This window comes from Diadema setosum, chromosome 17 (genome assembly GCF_964275005.1).
Source record: "Diadema setosum chromosome 17, eeDiaSeto1, whole genome shotgun sequence".
NCBI lineage: Eukaryota > Metazoa > Echinodermata > Echinoidea > Diadematoida > Diadematidae > Diadema > Diadema setosum.
This window is the reverse complement of record NC_092701.1, coordinates 10,028,892-10,047,143: the sequence shown is the minus strand read 5'-3', so window position 1 is coordinate 10,047,143 and position 18,252 is coordinate 10,028,892. Positions and strand designations below refer to the sequence as shown.

Here is an 18,252-nt window from a genome sequence, read left to right as displayed (position 1 = left end):
TACGTGCTACCTCAAGTGAAGTAGTTTGATATCTAAGAAGGAGGAATCTATGTCACTCACTCACCTCTTTATCATACTGTGTGTATATTGTCCACAGATTTGTATCTATAGGTCTCTCTCTCTCTCTCTCTCTATGTATATATATATATATATATATATATATATATACATATATATATATACTAGTATATGATTTCTTCACTTAAAAACTGTATGTGTGTGTGTATGTGTGTATCTACGTATCATTTACGAAGTGCTTTTAATGGCAAGTAGAATATTATCACGTAATTTTGAAAACACAATCATTTGAAATATACATACTGTGACAGTTGAGGGTATGACTATTATGAAAGTACGTAAACACACACGTAAGAGCTCAAATGAATGATGCTTCTCAAATTTAATATTTTCGAGTATTTTACAGTACTTGATCGCTATGGTTGATTTTGAAGCTCATAGCATAACAAACTCAAGAGTTAACAGTTAAAACCACAAAACCAGACATCCACCGGCCATGGAAACCTACATTGATATGTATTTAATCCAGTTCAGTCTGCTAAGTATTCTGTTTAGCCGTTCATCAGTGAAGGGATTATAGAATTTTGATGGATGTTACGAGAATGGTTAAAGTGCAATGGACAAATGTTTCAGGGTGGAAGATGACACAGAGGAGGGAAATAGGGTCTTAGTTGCAGCAATTGAACCACAGTGAAATGAACTGAATTAAATTATAGAATTGACGTGAAAGACACAAGGCATGAAATGAAATTTGAGTGAAGAGTTAGGATTAGAAAACAGAAATACGAAATAACGCGGTATGCGGTATTATTACTGCCACAATCAATACCTATAGTTGCTTTCCAATAACAAATCATATTCATTTCTGGTTAGTTTCCTTCTGCTCGCACTAATTACAAGCGGTAACTGATACATGACGTCACAGGTTGCTCCAGATTGCTCCAACTTAAAAAGTCAGCTTGCAGATGTAGTTTCCCAGATGTCCACACGGGCAATCATCCCAGTCTCTGGCTGTGTCCGAAGTGGCCCCGGTGTACCACATTCTGCCGCAATCCTCGCCTCCCTTAGAGTTGTTCGGCTGATTCTTGCGCCACTTGGTATACGGAGCCCTGAGAGTGCAATGGTCGCTCCAGACCCACGCGCCCTCAGTCCTGATGTCGTTGTAACCAATCCAGAACCCCTGAATGAAAGTGTATTCGCAATCATGGTCTGTTAGTTGGTCGTGATCAGCAGACGTAAGCTCCACAGGATCAATGTAATCGGGCATCACCATGTAACTGTAAACCAGGGAAATCCATACTATAGAACTACTCGAGTTATGCTTGCACGGTCCCTATGTGAAACTAATGGACCTTTTGCAATAGGTCTCCACTGAATTAAAGTTCATCCCGGGAGATCAGCAGCGAGAAAGATAACGCTTGGGATATCTAAATCTAACAACTTCGATGGGGAGGATTGAAAATTACTACTTGCTCTGATGGCTTATCTGGAAAGGGTGCGGCGTGGAATTGAGCGGAGCGAAGAGCTCAACGCATCCGTTCGAGACAAGCACCTCCCCCCCCCCCCCCTCCTGTTTGTCTCCGAAGGGTGCGTTCGGCGGAGTATGTTCGATGAACGCACCCATTCGAGACAACCGTGGGGGGGGGGGGGGCGCTAGTCTCGAATGTACGCGTAAGGTGCTAGTCTTAGAGGCCAGAGTTTTTGTCCCCGTCATAGTTCGCGAGGGGACTATTATGAAACAGGCTTAGTACGCAGACACGTGTGTGGCAATTTCTTAAACCACACACACACACACACACACACACATGTTACTTGTAATCGATTCTGATTGTTTTATCTGATAGGGCTTGCTGGGAGCTACCAAGCTTAACACATAATTCTGAAATTCATTAGGCCTTAGAAAAATTTCTACAAAAACTTGAAAATGCTACTTCTCAAGACATTTTACTTCGATGTTCATTCTATTTGTTTTATGTGACAGGGCATAGTTGGAGCTATCAAACGTCTACACAGATTTCTGAATCCATCATGTTAATTCATGCAAATGTATGTCAGTCATGGGATCTACACGCAGGGGACATGCAATCATATCTATTTCTTTTGCGTAAGCTTGCTTATATTGATAATGTAAAAATTACTGATTTTTGTCGATGTGATTTCATTTGTACAGGTGCACAAATAAACAAATAAACAACATGAACAACCAAACAAACATTCTATAGCGCAGGTGCTGCATATTCTAATGCGCTGCAATAAAAAAAAAAACAACAACAACTAAAGACTGCTTACTTTTTCTGCGAGTTATATATCCCCCAAATATAAGAATATAAAAGCAGAAGGAACTTGTTGAAATGAATTCTTTGATACAATATTGTTCATGTATATATAATATATAGGCCTACGTGTATTGTATATTATGTTGATACTGTACCACAGAGATAAAGAAAATAGAACTGAATAGGACTTTTGAAAATCACGTCTGCTTTGTGCATTTTCACATGTGATGTGATTGAAAGTATAACAAAGTTTAAATCGGTGTTTGCATTCAAAATGTTTATTCTTTGACCCATGCACCACCCATGGCTTACCCATCCTGAAGGGGTTTTAAACGTATCTCTCCAGAAGTTGTAGAGGAAATTGTTTTCCGCCTCGCTCGTAACCGATGTCAAATGACCACCAAGACGGACGCAGTGGTTCTCCGCTTCCTGCCAGTTTTTCTTCGCTAAGAAGAGTCGATAGCAGGAGCCATGGAACCCAGTCCAGTACTCCGGACAGCACCCATACGCCTGGCCACCGACGGCCATGTAGGACGCCAGGACCACGAGAAAAGCAATGGTCAGCTTCATGGTTTCAGGATTCGAGAAGCTGATTAGCTTTCTTCTGTGACATCAATGATACAAAAGAGGGAAATTTGAAACATGTCATATCAAATCATAACTAAAGACATTATAGGATATCGCCTCAGTACACCCTAAAAATGTTTGGCGTATATTTTTTCAAAGAGAGAGAGAGAAAAAACCCGAACAATCAATTAATCTGTCAACTAAAAAAATACCTAGAGGACATGGTAAAAACAAATAGTGAATGATGGGAGACCTTTTCTTCTCGGATCTGCATGTCTTACAATACTGCCTACAATCTAGGTGTTTGTTTTCAGTATAATGACCTTAATTTCTCTCATCGTCCAGTCACAGACGATTACGGTGTGAATTGCACAATGATAATGCAGGAAATAAGAATAAAAAACATGTAAAGCAACACGTGTAATACTGATTGGAATATCGTCTTTTATCGTGATTCTATGGTTAATAATTTAAAGGAAGGGTGGATACTGGTGACGAATAGTTCTTCTCATAGCAGTCAGAAACGGTATAAAACATCGCTTCAAATGCTTGCTGACAACGTCAACTTTGCCAGTCAATCTTTTCAGTTGAATGGGAACTGAAATCTTCAGGATCGACAAAGTCATCGTCACGATACTGGAAAGATAAGAAATCGAATCCACGCATGACTACACTTTCATCTTGTAATTCCCAATAATGTCTGTTTCAGAAGATCGTGTGAAGGCATAAAGACTTCTTTTATCATTTGAACACCTAATTGGGAATTTCACTCATGCCTTACCGTTGCCAATTAATGTGAACTAATTTTTGTTCCAATCATAGTGGTGACGTAATTGATACTCACGAAGGTTGTATGAAGAAGCGATTGGAGACGATCTTCAGAAGAACCAGCGGTAGACGAATGAACACTGGGGTAGTTTTCAATCTCTTTTATACAAACTTGTGCCTATCGGCCCACGAAAGCCACACCCTCTATCAATGTCTATCATCAACCTAGCCCTCTCTCACTCTCCCTCCCCCTCTCTCTCCCACCCTCTTTTCGCCTTAAATATTCTTTGAACCTTATCCCAATCCGGTTTATTTCACCAAGTTATCATTTTCTCTTGTTTACTTTATTTCTATTATAAACCTCACATTCAGGATGTCTGGTCAAACGCCTAAACAATGCAAATGTATGGTGACCTCCATCACTTATGTGACCAGATGGATGTCTAATTACATGCCATATTTCATCTATCTGGAGTAACCAAAGACAATAATCTGATAATATTGACAAACACTAATTCAACCGTCATATGTGTTAGCTAATGATCTTGTTTTCATGGACGGGGAGATGATCAGTTTATCTTGACCCATTTTTTAAAGGAGATTGTAGATGGGGTTGACAAAGTGAACTCAATAATTTACCAATGAGGTGACACCATGATAATGTATGCTGTATCACATCGTCTTTTCCAGACGTCATAGAATTCAAGTATCGAATGCCTACCTGCAATCCTCTTCCACTTCTTGGTTTGTTTTCTTTTGTTGTTCTCTTTTACTTGTTTTTTTTTCATTGTAATTTTCTCGAATATCTCTCACATTGTGCTACCGGTGTAATAAGAACAACGCATATTAAAAGAGAAAAGAGCAAGAACCTTTAAAGTTTCAGTGAGCTATAAGTGGAAATCCAGCGTTGATCTCACAGCGTTAATGGCACAGTCCAATGCATCAGAATATCTCACCTGACTGATGATTCACGTCATCATATTCATGCTTTTTACTTTATCCAAAGGAACTTGGTATTTGGATGGATTCCCCTACATAATCCACAGAGAAAACTTCTCCCCATAGAGAAGAATGGTATTAAGCAAAGATAGTGCCGTATTTCTATGTGCTTAACAGCTCGAAACTTCATTTATTCATCATTTAAAGTACCTTTGATGAGCATGAAATTAGATTACCAACAGTGCATTTATTATCTAAAGTCTTAAACGTCATGCAAAACATTATGATGAGCGTTATTCGATTTTTCCTTCAACATTTTGGAAACATCTTATCCAGTCACATGTTACATTATTATTCCTTTCTTGTGGACAGATATTTTCTCTGTTATGTCTTTCGTGTAATCTTTTATCTCACACTTTTCAAAAACACAAGTTCATATAAAAAGAAGTGACAATTTGAGTGAATTTTTTCCTCATCTTAACATTCACTTCATGATGGCAGTCCTTCAAGAAAAAAAAAATGGTACTTCGGTCCTTCTAATTTTCTCTCTTGCTTTGTAGAGGCAATTTTTATAATATTCATGCTGCCAAGAAAGAAATACAATCCACAAACAGATGCATGCACTTATATCAAGTCCACAACCATCACTGAGTCACCAGCTCTGATAGTATTCTGCACAAGGTTGGTATGTTTGCATGTGTGTGTGTGTGTGTGTGTGTGTGTGTGTGTGTGTGTGTATGTAGTAGAATGATTACCACCAATGATTAACAAGGAGAAGTCTCTCTATCTCAAGTCTCCAACCTTTGCTCTATTTTAGCGAGTTAATTTCATATCACTCCTTGAGATATTTTCAAAGGAGAGAGGTCATCTTCGTGTTGCAGGTGCGTGACTCAATATCGAAATTGATGTTCGTCTGACTGCAAAGCCGTCATGACCTATCCAATATAATTTAACTCGAAGCAGCATGTCCCGCTTTTAACAAATCGTGATGGTAATTCATTCGATTTGGCTCCACTCTCGACGATGTTGGTGCAGTAACAGATACTAGGATATCTTGTTTTCATATTATTCATGATTTCTCTTTCTTTGGTATTCCAAGGGCTTTTTTTTTTCATTTGCTTGCTTTGATCTGTTACTCCGAAAATGTATAAGGAAATATGCAGCAGCTGTATTTGCCAACCGTAAGATTAACATTTTAGTGAGTACCTTCCATGGGAATTAGCTTGCAAACATTTGCTTAAAAGTTCTCTCACCTAATGTGCTTAGGAATAAAATGTATGCATTATTGAAATATAGATAAGGTCATCATGTTATCATGTTATTCATATTTTCTTTTCTTTTTTTATTCCAAGACTTTTTTGTTATTTCCTTGGTCTGCTCTATTACTTCATAAATGTGATGAAACTTGCAACAGCTATTATTTGCAACCGTACGATTACGATACCATAACAATGCGATTAAATTATTTGAATACCTCGTGCTTGGCACTGAGAACATTTTTCACTTGATATGTTCATTAGGGTAAATAGACATAATTACATACATCTGAAGCATAATAATTATTGTACGTATTTGCTTCTTTCTTTCTTACTAACATCAGTCCCCATCAGTGTGTGTGTGTGTATGTGTGTGTGTGTGTGTATTTATATTATATACATTTGTATTCATTATATACATGCATATATATATAAATATATATATATATATATAACATATTTCTTTATTTATTGTGAGAGATTGTTCTTGCCCAAAACGTGTGAGGTGCCTCATTGTGGGTAGCATAATATTGTAGTGAAAGAAATCAGACTTGAGACAGACGTTGCTCTCTCTTTAAAAGAGCTTCCGGCCTGTCATCAGCCGGTCATTGGGACCAACGAACAGAATACACATTTCAATAGTTGTCTACATGGCATGATGTGCCATAATGTAATAAGTACAATGTTATATAGCGCAATATGTTATGATATATTATGTATAATGATATACCATCTTCGGAAATATTACCTGCCCACAATTCAGTCATTTACTTCAAAACAAAAATATAATCAAACATCATCTTAGTAACAAAAACGTATTATGTATCCAGACCTGCTGTCAGCTGTGATGCAGGACGTCACGATCAAATTAGTTACGCCACAGGTAATTTAAGAGTGTATTGTTGTTGATATATCTGATTTAAATGTTGATATATTTTAGAAGTTGTTTAAGTCATTACATTTTTGGTAAGATTGAAAAATATCATTTGTGTATGTTTATTTAGATAGTGTTATACAAATTATAGGTACATGTATGAGTAATGGATGTGTTTGTATGTGTATGTATGCCTATGTGTGCAATGCATATGGACGTAATATGCATTTTGTATGCATTATATGCATTTTGTATGCATTACAATGTATGTGTATACAATAATCTACGTATTACACATGTTTGTAGTCATTGCGCTTAAAATGATGGCAAAGTATGATTACTGTATTTCAGAAGTTTGACAAGGAAATTGAATTGATCCAAATTCATGAAATCCTTCCGTCGAGATGTTTTCATTGCAACTGATTGACAAATTGCCCTACATCGACGTAAATAAGCACTGAGTTGATCAGTGTTTTAGTAGTAGCCATGATAAAAAATCATGGGCGTACATACTCGAGCAGGATTCGAACCTACGACCTCCTGATCAGCGGACAGGCGTCATCTCCACTAGACCACCGAGCTTTCGCCCGACAGCAAGCGTTGGTTATAATCCTTATAGCATGCAGCGGGTACTGCTTTGTTATTCAAATTCATGAAATCCTTCCGTCGAGATGTTTTCATTGCAACTGATTGACAAATTGCCCTACATCGACGTAAATAAGCACTGAGTTGATCAGTGTTTTAGTAGTAGCCATGATAAAAAATCATTGGCGTACATACTCGAGCAGGATTCGATCCTACGACCTCCTGATCACCGGACAGGCGTCATCTCCACTAGACCACCGAGCTTTCGCCCGACAGCAAGCGTTGGTTCTAATCCTTCTAAATGCAGCGGGTACTGCTTTGTTATTCAAATTCATGAAATCCTTCCGTCGAGATGTTTTCATTGCAACTGATTGACAAATCAAATCCTGCTCGAGTATAGACGCCCATGAATTTTTATCATGGCTACTACTAAAGTACTGATCAACTCAGTGCTTATTTACGTCGATGTAGGGCAATTTGTCAATCAGTTGAAATTGAATTGATGTTCTCATTTTTGCATGGTACATAACACGTTTCTATTGATAAGGTAAAGTTGGATAGTATTTTTGTGTAAAGGTAAATGATTGACTTGTGAGCAGATAATATTTCCGAAGATTGGTATTATTATACTTAATTATGATATATTTTGCTGTATAGCATTGCACCGATACATAGTGATATTGTATTATGGTTGCACATTATGCCATGCAGACAATTATTGTAATGTGTTTTCTGTTGGTAGATCCTGATGAAGCCATGACAGGCCGAAAGCTCGATTCTCTCAACGTGCCATGGTCTCCGAACGGTGACCTTATTTCTGACGTGATAAATTTTCGAGCGTCTCGCCGCTCGAAAATTTGTGTGAAGAAATAAACCGTTGGTGAATACAGCATGAACTTTGATGCAGTTTTGTTACTTATCTTTTTATCTTGCCAACACGTGGACTACCTTATCAACATTTATATATATATAATATGAATATATCGTCGTGTGCATGGCAGATTGTCGTTAGCGCGCTTCCCTGCGCCTGGCAGATTGTCGTTACAGCGTGGGAGTGCGCATGGCAGATTGTCGTTAGGGTGTGGGAGTGCGCATAGGGTTAACAACATTCTGCCATGCGCACGAAAGTGCTCCAACAACAATCTGCCATGCGCACGGAAGCGCGCTCGCTGCCATGCGCACGACGATATATGTATATACATATATGTATATATATATATATATATATATATATATATATATATATATATATTGTAGCGAAATGCCGACCGAGCTAACTGTCCGTTTGATCGAAATATACGATCACTCTGTTTTTCACTGGTAAACAGAGTTTAATCAGTGGAAAACAGAGTTTATCAGTAACCCTGATAAACACAGTTTTTTTCTGATAAACTCAGTCTATCAGTTGATAAACAGAATTTTTCACTTTTGATAAGCAGAGTTATTTATCTCTCCACAAGAGAGGGCGTTTTCACTGGGCCGAGCGCGCCAAAATCTCCGCAAGCACCTCATTGGAGGGGACAGGAAACACAAAAGCAAGAACAAACATGTGCGATAAGTTGGCCTGCGACGTAAGGCCATCACGCATCACACTCGCGTCATATGATACCTGTCCACTTCCCGGCAGCTGCAGCTCGCTTCCCGGCTGGCCCCGCGTACATAACAGTGCCGTGTATATATCACTAGCTGTAGATTTACGTACATGTACGTATTAACAGACCAGACGGCTCTGCGTATCAAATGCTGCTAGCGCCCACTACCGAGAAGTTTTGAATAACTCTGCTTTTCTCTCATAAACTGAGTTTATCAGTAAAACTGTGTTTATCAGTTGATAAACTCAGTTTGTCAAGTGATAAACAGAGTTTATCAGAAAAACTGTGTTTATCAGTTGATTAACAGAGTTTTTTCTGATAACCTCTGTTTTTCTCTGAGAAACAATGTTTATCAGTTGATAATCACAGTTTTTCTGATAAATTGTGTTTATCACTTGATAAACAGGTTACAGCTCGTTATTCCGAAGGTTCGTTATTCCGAAGGCTCTTTATTCCTAAGATTCGTTATTCCGAAGGTTCATTGTTCCGAATTTCATTTTTGGATCAATAAATCTTCAGAATAACGAACCTTCGGAATAACGCCACACATTTTCGGATTAACGAACCCCTTTTAATTTTCGGATTAACGAACCTCTAGGTATAGGGAATTTGCGTGTTTCGGATTAACGACTCTTCGGAATAGCGAACCTTCGGAATAGCGAACCTTCGGAATAACGAACAGCACCCGATAAGGAGAGTTTATCAGTGAAAAACAGAGTTTATCGACTTTGTACACAAACGACCTGCCATAGATGCCCATATCACACTGTTGCAAAGTTTGGTTATTCTATAAATTAATCAAACCTATTTTTATACTTATCATTATCTGCATACCAACATTTTTAAATAAGGTAGTTGATAGTACCCGTATGGAATTTTTATAGGCATGGTTATCAACTTCCCGTAAATTTTCCTTTATTCTTTACATAGAATTAAGCTATCCCTTTAAATTCTTCACAGTTGAATTGAAATTATTTAAATCATTCACCAACACCATTGTCAGTCCCATAACTGATCACGCATACTAATTAATTAAAATAATTGTCTAAAAGGTGTCATATGGCCAACCTGTATACACACGTGTACACACACACAGTGCTAAATGTATGTGTAAAACCTCTGTAACACAATTTTGAACTAACTGTAGCAATTATCGCCGCACTTATTATCCCTACTTTTTATCACTATCTAAATCTTCCCAAAAACCACTAATTGACAAATATTCATCAATACAGAAGACTGACTTAAAGGAACACTTCAGGTACTCTTTTAGAATGCATAACTTGCTACATGTACAAATCAGCATAAAATAACCACAACTACACTGTGTTACTGAGTTGCTATTAGCAAAATTCTCTTTCGCCGACCTGCACATATTGCTGATGAAATGCACTATAAAGTCATACAAAATGTATATCTTTATCAATGACTCAGTATATATTGTACATATGTTGATATTTTGATGAATAGACTTATTGAAAGAAAGAAACAAATTGCATTTTGTTACAATATATATGTCTACATAACATTGTAAACCATACGATTGAATTCTTTGTGAGAACTGTGCCTTCGATGGACATTAGCTTTAGGGCCCACTTACCTTATCAGCTTATTGGTAATATGAGAATGCATTATCAAAAGACAGATAAGGTTATCATGTGGTCATATCTTATTCGTGTTGCTGTTGGGGTTTTTTTTTTTTTTGTTGGTATTCCAAGGTTTTTTAGTTCTTACAGAAAGAAAACTTGCTGCAGCTATTTTTGTCAACCATTATACCTTTAAATTGAGTACCTTCGATGGGTATAACATTTAAGGTCAACTTACCTTATCAGCTTATTATTAATCCGATTATGAAAATGTTTTACCGACAGACAGCCATAAGGTCATGAAATTTGTTTTCTTTTACTTTTGTATTCCAAGGCTGTTTTTTTTTTTTTTTTTTGCTCGCTCCCCATCTATTACTTGGCAAAACATGTAAGGAAACGTGCAGCGGCAGCACAACAACAACCCAAGGTTTCTATATCAGAAAATAAACGGGCCATCGTGAGTAGGGTTGATTATGAAACCTACCAAGGGCACATTATCATCCCACAAAAAATCTCCTCATACACAATAACTTCCCCAGTATGATATAAAACCTACAACAGCAAAAACTAAACAAATGAAGATACAATATTTAATAACAACAAGTGATAATCATCTCTGTAGATCCGTCTGTGTGGTTGATGTAAAATATTGTGATCACATTTCTATATTTTGTAGATCTGACAGCGATTTATTTGTATCCTCTGGCATATTTCAAAATACCAAAATTCCAAATACAACGGTGGATAAAATATGGTATCATATTACCCATATACACCTAAAAACCAATACCCTGTATCTGTACGGGGTCCAAACGTTAGATTCCTATTGAGGGAAAATTGTTGCAAATGATAGAAAGCAAAATACGGTGATGTCGTTGAACACGTTATGTATTTATATATATATATATATATATATATATATATATATATATACAATGTATATGTTATTACCTGCACACATACACACACACACCCACACACACGCATATTATATATATATATATATATATATATATATATATATAAGGGGAGCGGGCTCCACTTACTCCACTGACCCAGCACATAGAAGGTACAGCAGGTTCGATATATTTATATATGTGTGTGTGTGTGTGTGTGTGTGTGTGTGTGTGACTACCTGTTCATCTATTCATTAAATCATTTAAATTGTGTGTAAGTAATTTCAGCTCAGCAGAATAGATGAGTAGAGTTAGAAATTGCTAAGTATATGAATCACCCGTGGGCTTTAATTACATTAGCTTTGTTAACGTTCCCCTTTATTGGTTGTTGAGTTAGATCGATTTCGATCAATGATGATGTTTGTATCTATAGTTGTATGTTATTCTCTCTGATCTTATGCAAAAATATTGCAATTTAGAATATAAACTTATATAATTATATTTTGATGTATAAGATATTTTTCCTTCTTGCAAACTTATGAATATAGAATAGATTAAATATCGTTTTATCCCAAATCCCAAATGCTCATTGAACTTGCGTTTTGACACGGATATTTCCCTTATTCTTCACGCTTCAAAATCAACAAGGAATGCCGAAAAAATGTCCTTTGACAATCAAAGGAAGGATGAATTAACCTATATGCCTTTTGCTTCTTTCTTGTCTGCTGTTACTACAGGTACCATCTCTGTGTGCGCAAAAATACACAAATGTGTCTAAATCAATATATATGTATACATGTATATATGAATAATTATGTATTTATATATGTATTTTTCAACCAAAAGATTTATTTGATTTTGAGTACCTCAGACTCCTTTAAAAGAGTCTAAAAACTCACTTGTTTAAAGCCTCAATTTGACTACTCATTACATGCATTTGATATTTGTATGTCCTTTATCTCCTTCACTTTCTCTTCCTTACGCGCCGAGAGCACCCTGCAGGGTGAATTTGGCGCTATATAAATCATATCAATTATTATTATTATTATTATTATTATTATTATTATTATTATTATTATTATTATTATCAGCTTATCAGTTTTATGAGAATGCATTATCGAAAGACAGATAAGGTTATCTTGCTTTTATATCATAAATGATTTCTCTTCCTTTGGTATTCCAAAGTGTGTGTTTTTTTATTTGTGTGTGTGTGTGTGTGTGTGTGTGTGTGTGTGTTATTTGCTTGTTCTGATCTGTAAGGAATGTAAATGTAAGGAAAAGTGGCAGCAGATATATTTGTAAACAGTAAGATTAAATTGTTTATGAGTACCTTCGATAGGCATTAGCTTGCAGACATTAGCTTGAAGGTTGTCTCGTCTAATGCGCTTATGAACGAAATGTATGCATTATCAAAAGATAGATAAGGTCATCATGTTATTCATGTTTTCTCTTCCCTTTGTTTTCCAAGACTTTTTGTTATTTGCTTGCTCCGCTCTTTTACTTCGTAAATGTGAGGAAACTTGCAGCAGCTATCAACCGTATGATTACGATACCTAACAATACGATTAAATCATTTATGGGCGCCTTGTGCTTGGCACTAAGAAAATTTTTACTTGATATCTTCATTCGTAGACATCATATAACACATCCGAAACATATTTTACGTATTTGCTTGTTGTTTTTTTTCTTTATCAACATCAGTCCCTATCAGTGTGTGTATCTTATTATGTATATTATAACTACGATATGTATGCTATGAGAGATAATTCCTGCCCGAAACGTGTGAGGTGCCTCATTAATGATAACATTATACATAGTGAACAAACTTTCTTCTTGTCATAATTAGCCCGTCATCAGGATCTAGGAACAGAACAAACATAACAGTAATTGTCTTTATGGCATGATGTGCCATCATGTAATAAATGCAATATCGTACAATACTCCGAGTATACGGTTCGACCTCGATTATCCGGCCATGTCGGGACCGGCGCTAATCCGGATAAGTGAATTGGCCAGATATGGGAGACACAATGTTTATGTATAGCTGCCGTCCAAGCTGCCGTCCCAGTGCAGTGGCAGCTAGGCAGGACGCGTATCCCGCAACGATCGTCGATGGTGTAATCTATGCTAGCCTGCGCAAAGTGTAGTCCCTTCTTCTTGAAAATAAAGTATATCTTATTGTGAAAATCATACTTGTTTTACCTCATTAAATATTGAGAAACCTATCATGCACATCTTATGAAATTAGTGAAATAGATCCATGAAAAGATATTAACGTCGATGTTTTTTTTTCTCAAATTTTGAATGAAAAAAAAAATGCTTCACTGCGTGAACGCGTCCGGATAATAGAGATTTCCGGATAACAGGAGGTCAGATGATCGAGGTCGAACTGTAGGTGTAATAATACCACTCTTCGAAATATTACCTGCTCACAAATCAATCATTTACTTCAACACGAAAATATAATCAAACATCATCTCGGCAACAGAAACGTATTATGTATCCTGCTGTGATTCAGGACGTCACAATCAAATTAGTGTTTTTAACAGGTAATTTTACAGAGTCTTATTGAAGATCATATATCTTGCTCAAATGTTGATATATTTTAGAAGTTGTTTAAGTCATTACATTTTTTAAAAGATTGAAATATATCATAATTTTTCTTTAGATATTGTAATATTGATTATAGTTATGTATTATGGATGTGTTTGTAGGTGACCTATGTGTATATTATATGCATATGTGTGCAATGCACATAATATGCATATGCGTATTTTATGTGTATACATAAATTCATGTATTACATGTTTGAAATCATTATGGTTAAAATGATGGCAAAGTACTTATGATTATTATATTTCAGAAGTTTGACAAAGAAATTGAATTTATGTTCATATTCTTTGTACATAATACGTTTTTGTTGATAAGATGAAGTTGCATTGTATTTTTGTGTTAAGGTAAATGATTGACTTGTGAGCAGATAATATTTCCGAAGATTGTATTATTATACTTATATTATGATATATTTTGCTGTATAGCATTGCACCAATAAATCAAATCAAATCACTTATTGTATTATGGCAGATTATGCCATGTAGACAATTAGTGTAATGTGTGCTCTGTTGGTAAATCCTGATGAATGCCACGACAGGCCGAAAGCTTAATCCTCTTAGAATAACGTGCCATGGTTGCCGAACGGCTACCTCAGTCCTGACGTGCCATTGTGGCCGATCGGCGACAAAGAACAACGCGGAAAACATTGGTCAAGTCTCCTGTGGTACCAGAATGTGTTGCACCAAGAAACTGACAATGATATGTACTAGTATCTAATTAGCATAGCCATAGATTCCATGAAAATATGAGTATGCTTATTGTAATGTCTTTAGGGTAGACATTAAAGAAGACATGACACAAGTTGTCTGCAGTTCACATGTGTGTCTCTGGTTTATTTGCACACTAGTCTTGTAACCAGTCGTTTTGACATGACATGAATATACACCATTGTGTTACATGTAATTGTGATGTATACACAACAATTATATTTGAAAATTCAGAGTAAATACGTGATTTTTCGGCTAGATTGGTGTATGTATGTGTGTGTGTGTGTGTGTGTGTGTGTGTTTTCGCGTCGGGAAAATCCGCAGCTAGCGCACTCTTTGCGAGATGTATAGATCAAAAGTCTCATAGGTAAACCACGCCTGTGTATGCTATTGAACCTGCTTGTATTGTCTATGCGGTTCCATTTGTACAGTTCCGCTTGGATGCTCTCCTGCTGGAAGCTGCTTTGGTTTTTGTCCCTCAAAGAGGGTAAGCTTTCCTTTGTCGGTCAAGTCTTTCATCCTTTTGTTTTGGTGAACTTCACTAATCGTCTCCATGCTAGCATACAGAAGAAGAAAACGCTTTTGTTCTTGTCTTTGCACGTGTACAGTGAAAGGAAATTAGAACTGTAAACTATGCCGCTTGGTCTATAATAGACTCGATAAAGCAGAACAGAATTTGATCAGCACCGTAGACGCAAACGGGGTTTCTTGTTTAATTTTGATTGCAAATGTACAGGAAGCTCGAAACCTAAAATTTGATAGGTTTCCAAACATTCATCACTCAGTCAGACACAGAATTAAAGTATATTTACGTATTTTTGTGCCTCGTAAAATATGACAGATTGAAGTATAGGTTATGCACCCTCGATCTGTGAGGTTGTCTCACGTATATTATTTCTATATACGTTTTATGTTATTTGTTGAGCTTTGCTTATCGTTTTATGTTCAAACTCAAGCAAATATGTCCAGATTATCATTACGTAGAACTTTAGATGAGAGAGAGAGAGAGAGAGAGAGAGAGCATGGCCAATGCAAAGTAACGTCAAACTATTTGTCAGCATGGAGATCTTGAAAACTTCAAACTCAAATTCCGCTGTTCAGTCCTTCGAGTAAATCAGTGTTGGAGATCACAGAAAAAAAGGAAAGAAAGAAATGTGGGATGATGCTGCTTCATGAAAACTGTGTCACAGCGCAATGAAGGTAGATATGATAGGTTTGAATTCAAGTACGGAACTAACATTCAACGGTTATTATAAACCGATGAAGGAACTTCAGCAGTCGAGTGGTGTTATAATTTCCATGAAAGATCAAAGTGATTCTGGTGGTTACAAATCGCTCGGTATGGAGCATATATTGACAGGCGCTAATAGAGATTTCCGACGCCATGTGAAAGTATGGAATCTAAATGATGTCAGATTCAGATAATCAAATGTGATTAGCGAATGAGACTAAAGAAAATCAAAGACAACAAACATCGAAAACCAAACCAGCAGTGTAAAACTTGTCGTTTACGCACGTGAAGGCTCAATATAATCACCACCTATACAGTTTGGTCTTCTTGTTGATTTTGCTATACTGATCAGGCCTACTGTCAGGGGGCTTATCGAAATCGTTTCTTTCTAAGTGTTATCTTCTTTGTTGAATGTAATTGAATTGTTTGTCCCTTCATCATGATACGTGAAAGCTGCCTTCGCATGAGCTATAGTAGCTAGCTGCCTATACTTGTACGACTACAATGTACGCCTTCTCTTCATCGCACCGTCGATCGTCGTCAGTCGTTAACTACACTGTAATCGTCAGATCAGATTATATATAGGTAGGGTGGCCATCATGGACGATGACACATCGTCATGGGTAGCGGATATTACCGCCGAGTTGTCCATTCTGAACGCGGACGATTGGGTCGGAGACCCTGTGTCTTGTGTAGCCCTACTACATATCGACCACCCTTATTGAAACCGACCGCGTATAATTCGCGCACTGAACACTTAGTACGCACTTCTCTGCGCGCAAAGCACATAAAAATGGATTGGCTTTGAATGTAGATGAGGATGGTGTTGGAAAACGCGATAATTCATTGTTCATTAATGGTTTTAATCAAGGACAAAATTTCGAATGAATATTTTCACCTCAATAGCACAATAGCACAATGTAACGTCTATGGAAGTTTCTAAAAGGCTTCTAAAAAGCTTCGTACAACACGGTGTTCAATACAACTCGGTTTGCGTGCATTGTCAATGCAAAAACAGCGGTCGATCCTATTAACGCGATTTACCGCGGGGAGCTGAAACGAGGCCACGCAAGTTCGTCGGCGATATTTTTGCACTGAAACTTCGAATCGAAAACGGAACAACGGCATTTGATAGAGCTGGATTTTCTCAATCACGTAGGTCAAGTTTTTTTACGTGAATTTCAGTGTTACATATTCTTATCAAGCAGATAAACATTAGGCGGTCGATTAGAAGTAGGTCCAACCATACTTGCCCTGGCGTGTGTAAATTCAGGACGGGGACCGGAAGCGACTGTGCCCGTGCAGGGCCAACGGCCACAGTTGCACTGCACAGTGTAACTGTGGCCGTGATAACTATACACAGCCCAGTCGCTGTACATGGTACGTCGAGTTTCCGCATAGCGTAACAGTGTCTGGTCGGGCTATGGCCGTGATAGAAGGGACCGTGCACCAACCGACATACCTTCAAGTCGAAGTAGGGCCTAAACTAGAATCTATTAGATCTATCATCTTTGAACCTTTAGTTCCCCTGTTTAAACGGTAGAGTTCTACCAGATCTATTGGGTTAGACTACATGTATGATGGAGCTTGCGATAGATCTATTCATTTTTTTTTTATTTATTTGCAAATCCTAAATCATATTCTTGGGGAATTTGCATAACATGATTGATATGAAAAACTTCTCATTTAATGGGACTAATGACATTAAACTGACCCAGCAAATGTCATTTCAATTACGGCATTATCATAATTTGACATAAATGAGAACGCGGAATTATACATAGAAAAATAGGCCTACTTGTCGATCAAACGCAAATGCCCTAAAGTTACTGATACTAGATTAGAAAAAGTCATTCCACTTCAATCACTGATTCATGTGTAGACTTCTACTTACACATCATCTGGATCTGGATTCCTTGAAGTTGTTGACTTGGCCAGCTGGGGTTGCTTGATTGGCGTAAGCCGTGGCAACACAATTCCACCGTGCATGTCGTAACACGAATTTGCACATTCTAAATAAAAATTCCTGCAAAACTGTTCATGCAACTCCAGCAAGTGGAAAGCAAAATTTTCATCGGCACGCTGACGCTGAAGCCTCCCCCTCTGGTCTCTTACTTGTCCTCCAGCTAAGAACACGTCCCTCTGCGTTCTCCATGCACTCGTCGATAGCGTCAAACAAGTAGATACGTTGCCTCGAGTTGGACGGCTGTTTGATCTCCATTGTGAGGTTTCATTACTAAACCAAAGCCAAGGCTAAGCCGAAACAGTACAGCACTTTTTATTGCAAACAGTACTCGCATACCACACACAATATTGATACTGACATACCGGTACCGACGACTTT

At 37.3% G+C, this 18,252-nt stretch overlaps 1 protein-coding gene and 1 non-coding gene across 2 annotated transcripts; both read right to left on the bottom strand.

Annotated features, from left to right (window-relative positions):
- Positions 1-439: 439 nt before the first annotated feature.
- On the bottom strand, positions 440-17,897 carry LOC140241165 (echinoidin-like). The gene is made up of 3 exons (XM_072320925.1): positions 17,803-17,897; positions 2,607-2,898; positions 440-1,198 (listed from the first exon to the last, which is right to left on the bottom strand). The coding sequence occupies exons 1-3, from the start codon at positions 17,895-17,897 to the stop codon at positions 965-967; spliced, it is 621 nt and encodes a 206-aa protein (XP_072177026.1). The 3' UTR covers positions 440-964.
- On the bottom strand, positions 7,208-7,280 carry Trnas-gcu (transfer RNA serine (anticodon GCU)). The gene has a single exon. It is a non-coding gene; the product is annotated as a tRNA-Ser (tRNA).
- Positions 17,898-18,252: the final 355 nt, after the last annotated feature.

What these genes read in the sequence shown, in the direction of transcription:
- LOC140241165 (XM_072320925.1), bottom strand. Translation starts at nt 17,897, where the DNA reads ATGCACGGTGGAATTGTGTTGCCACGGCTTACGCCAATCAAGCAACCC. An exon ending in AATCCAGATCCAGATGATGT is followed by an intron (nt 2,899 to 17,802) that starts GTAAGTAGAAGT and finishes TTGATGTCACAG; the next exon opens with AAGAAAGCTAATCAGCTTCT. An exon ending in TTAAAACCCCTTCAGGATGG is followed by an intron (nt 1,199 to 2,606) that starts GTAAGCCATGGG and finishes ACTTTCATTCAG; the next exon opens with GGGTTCTGGATTGGTTACAA.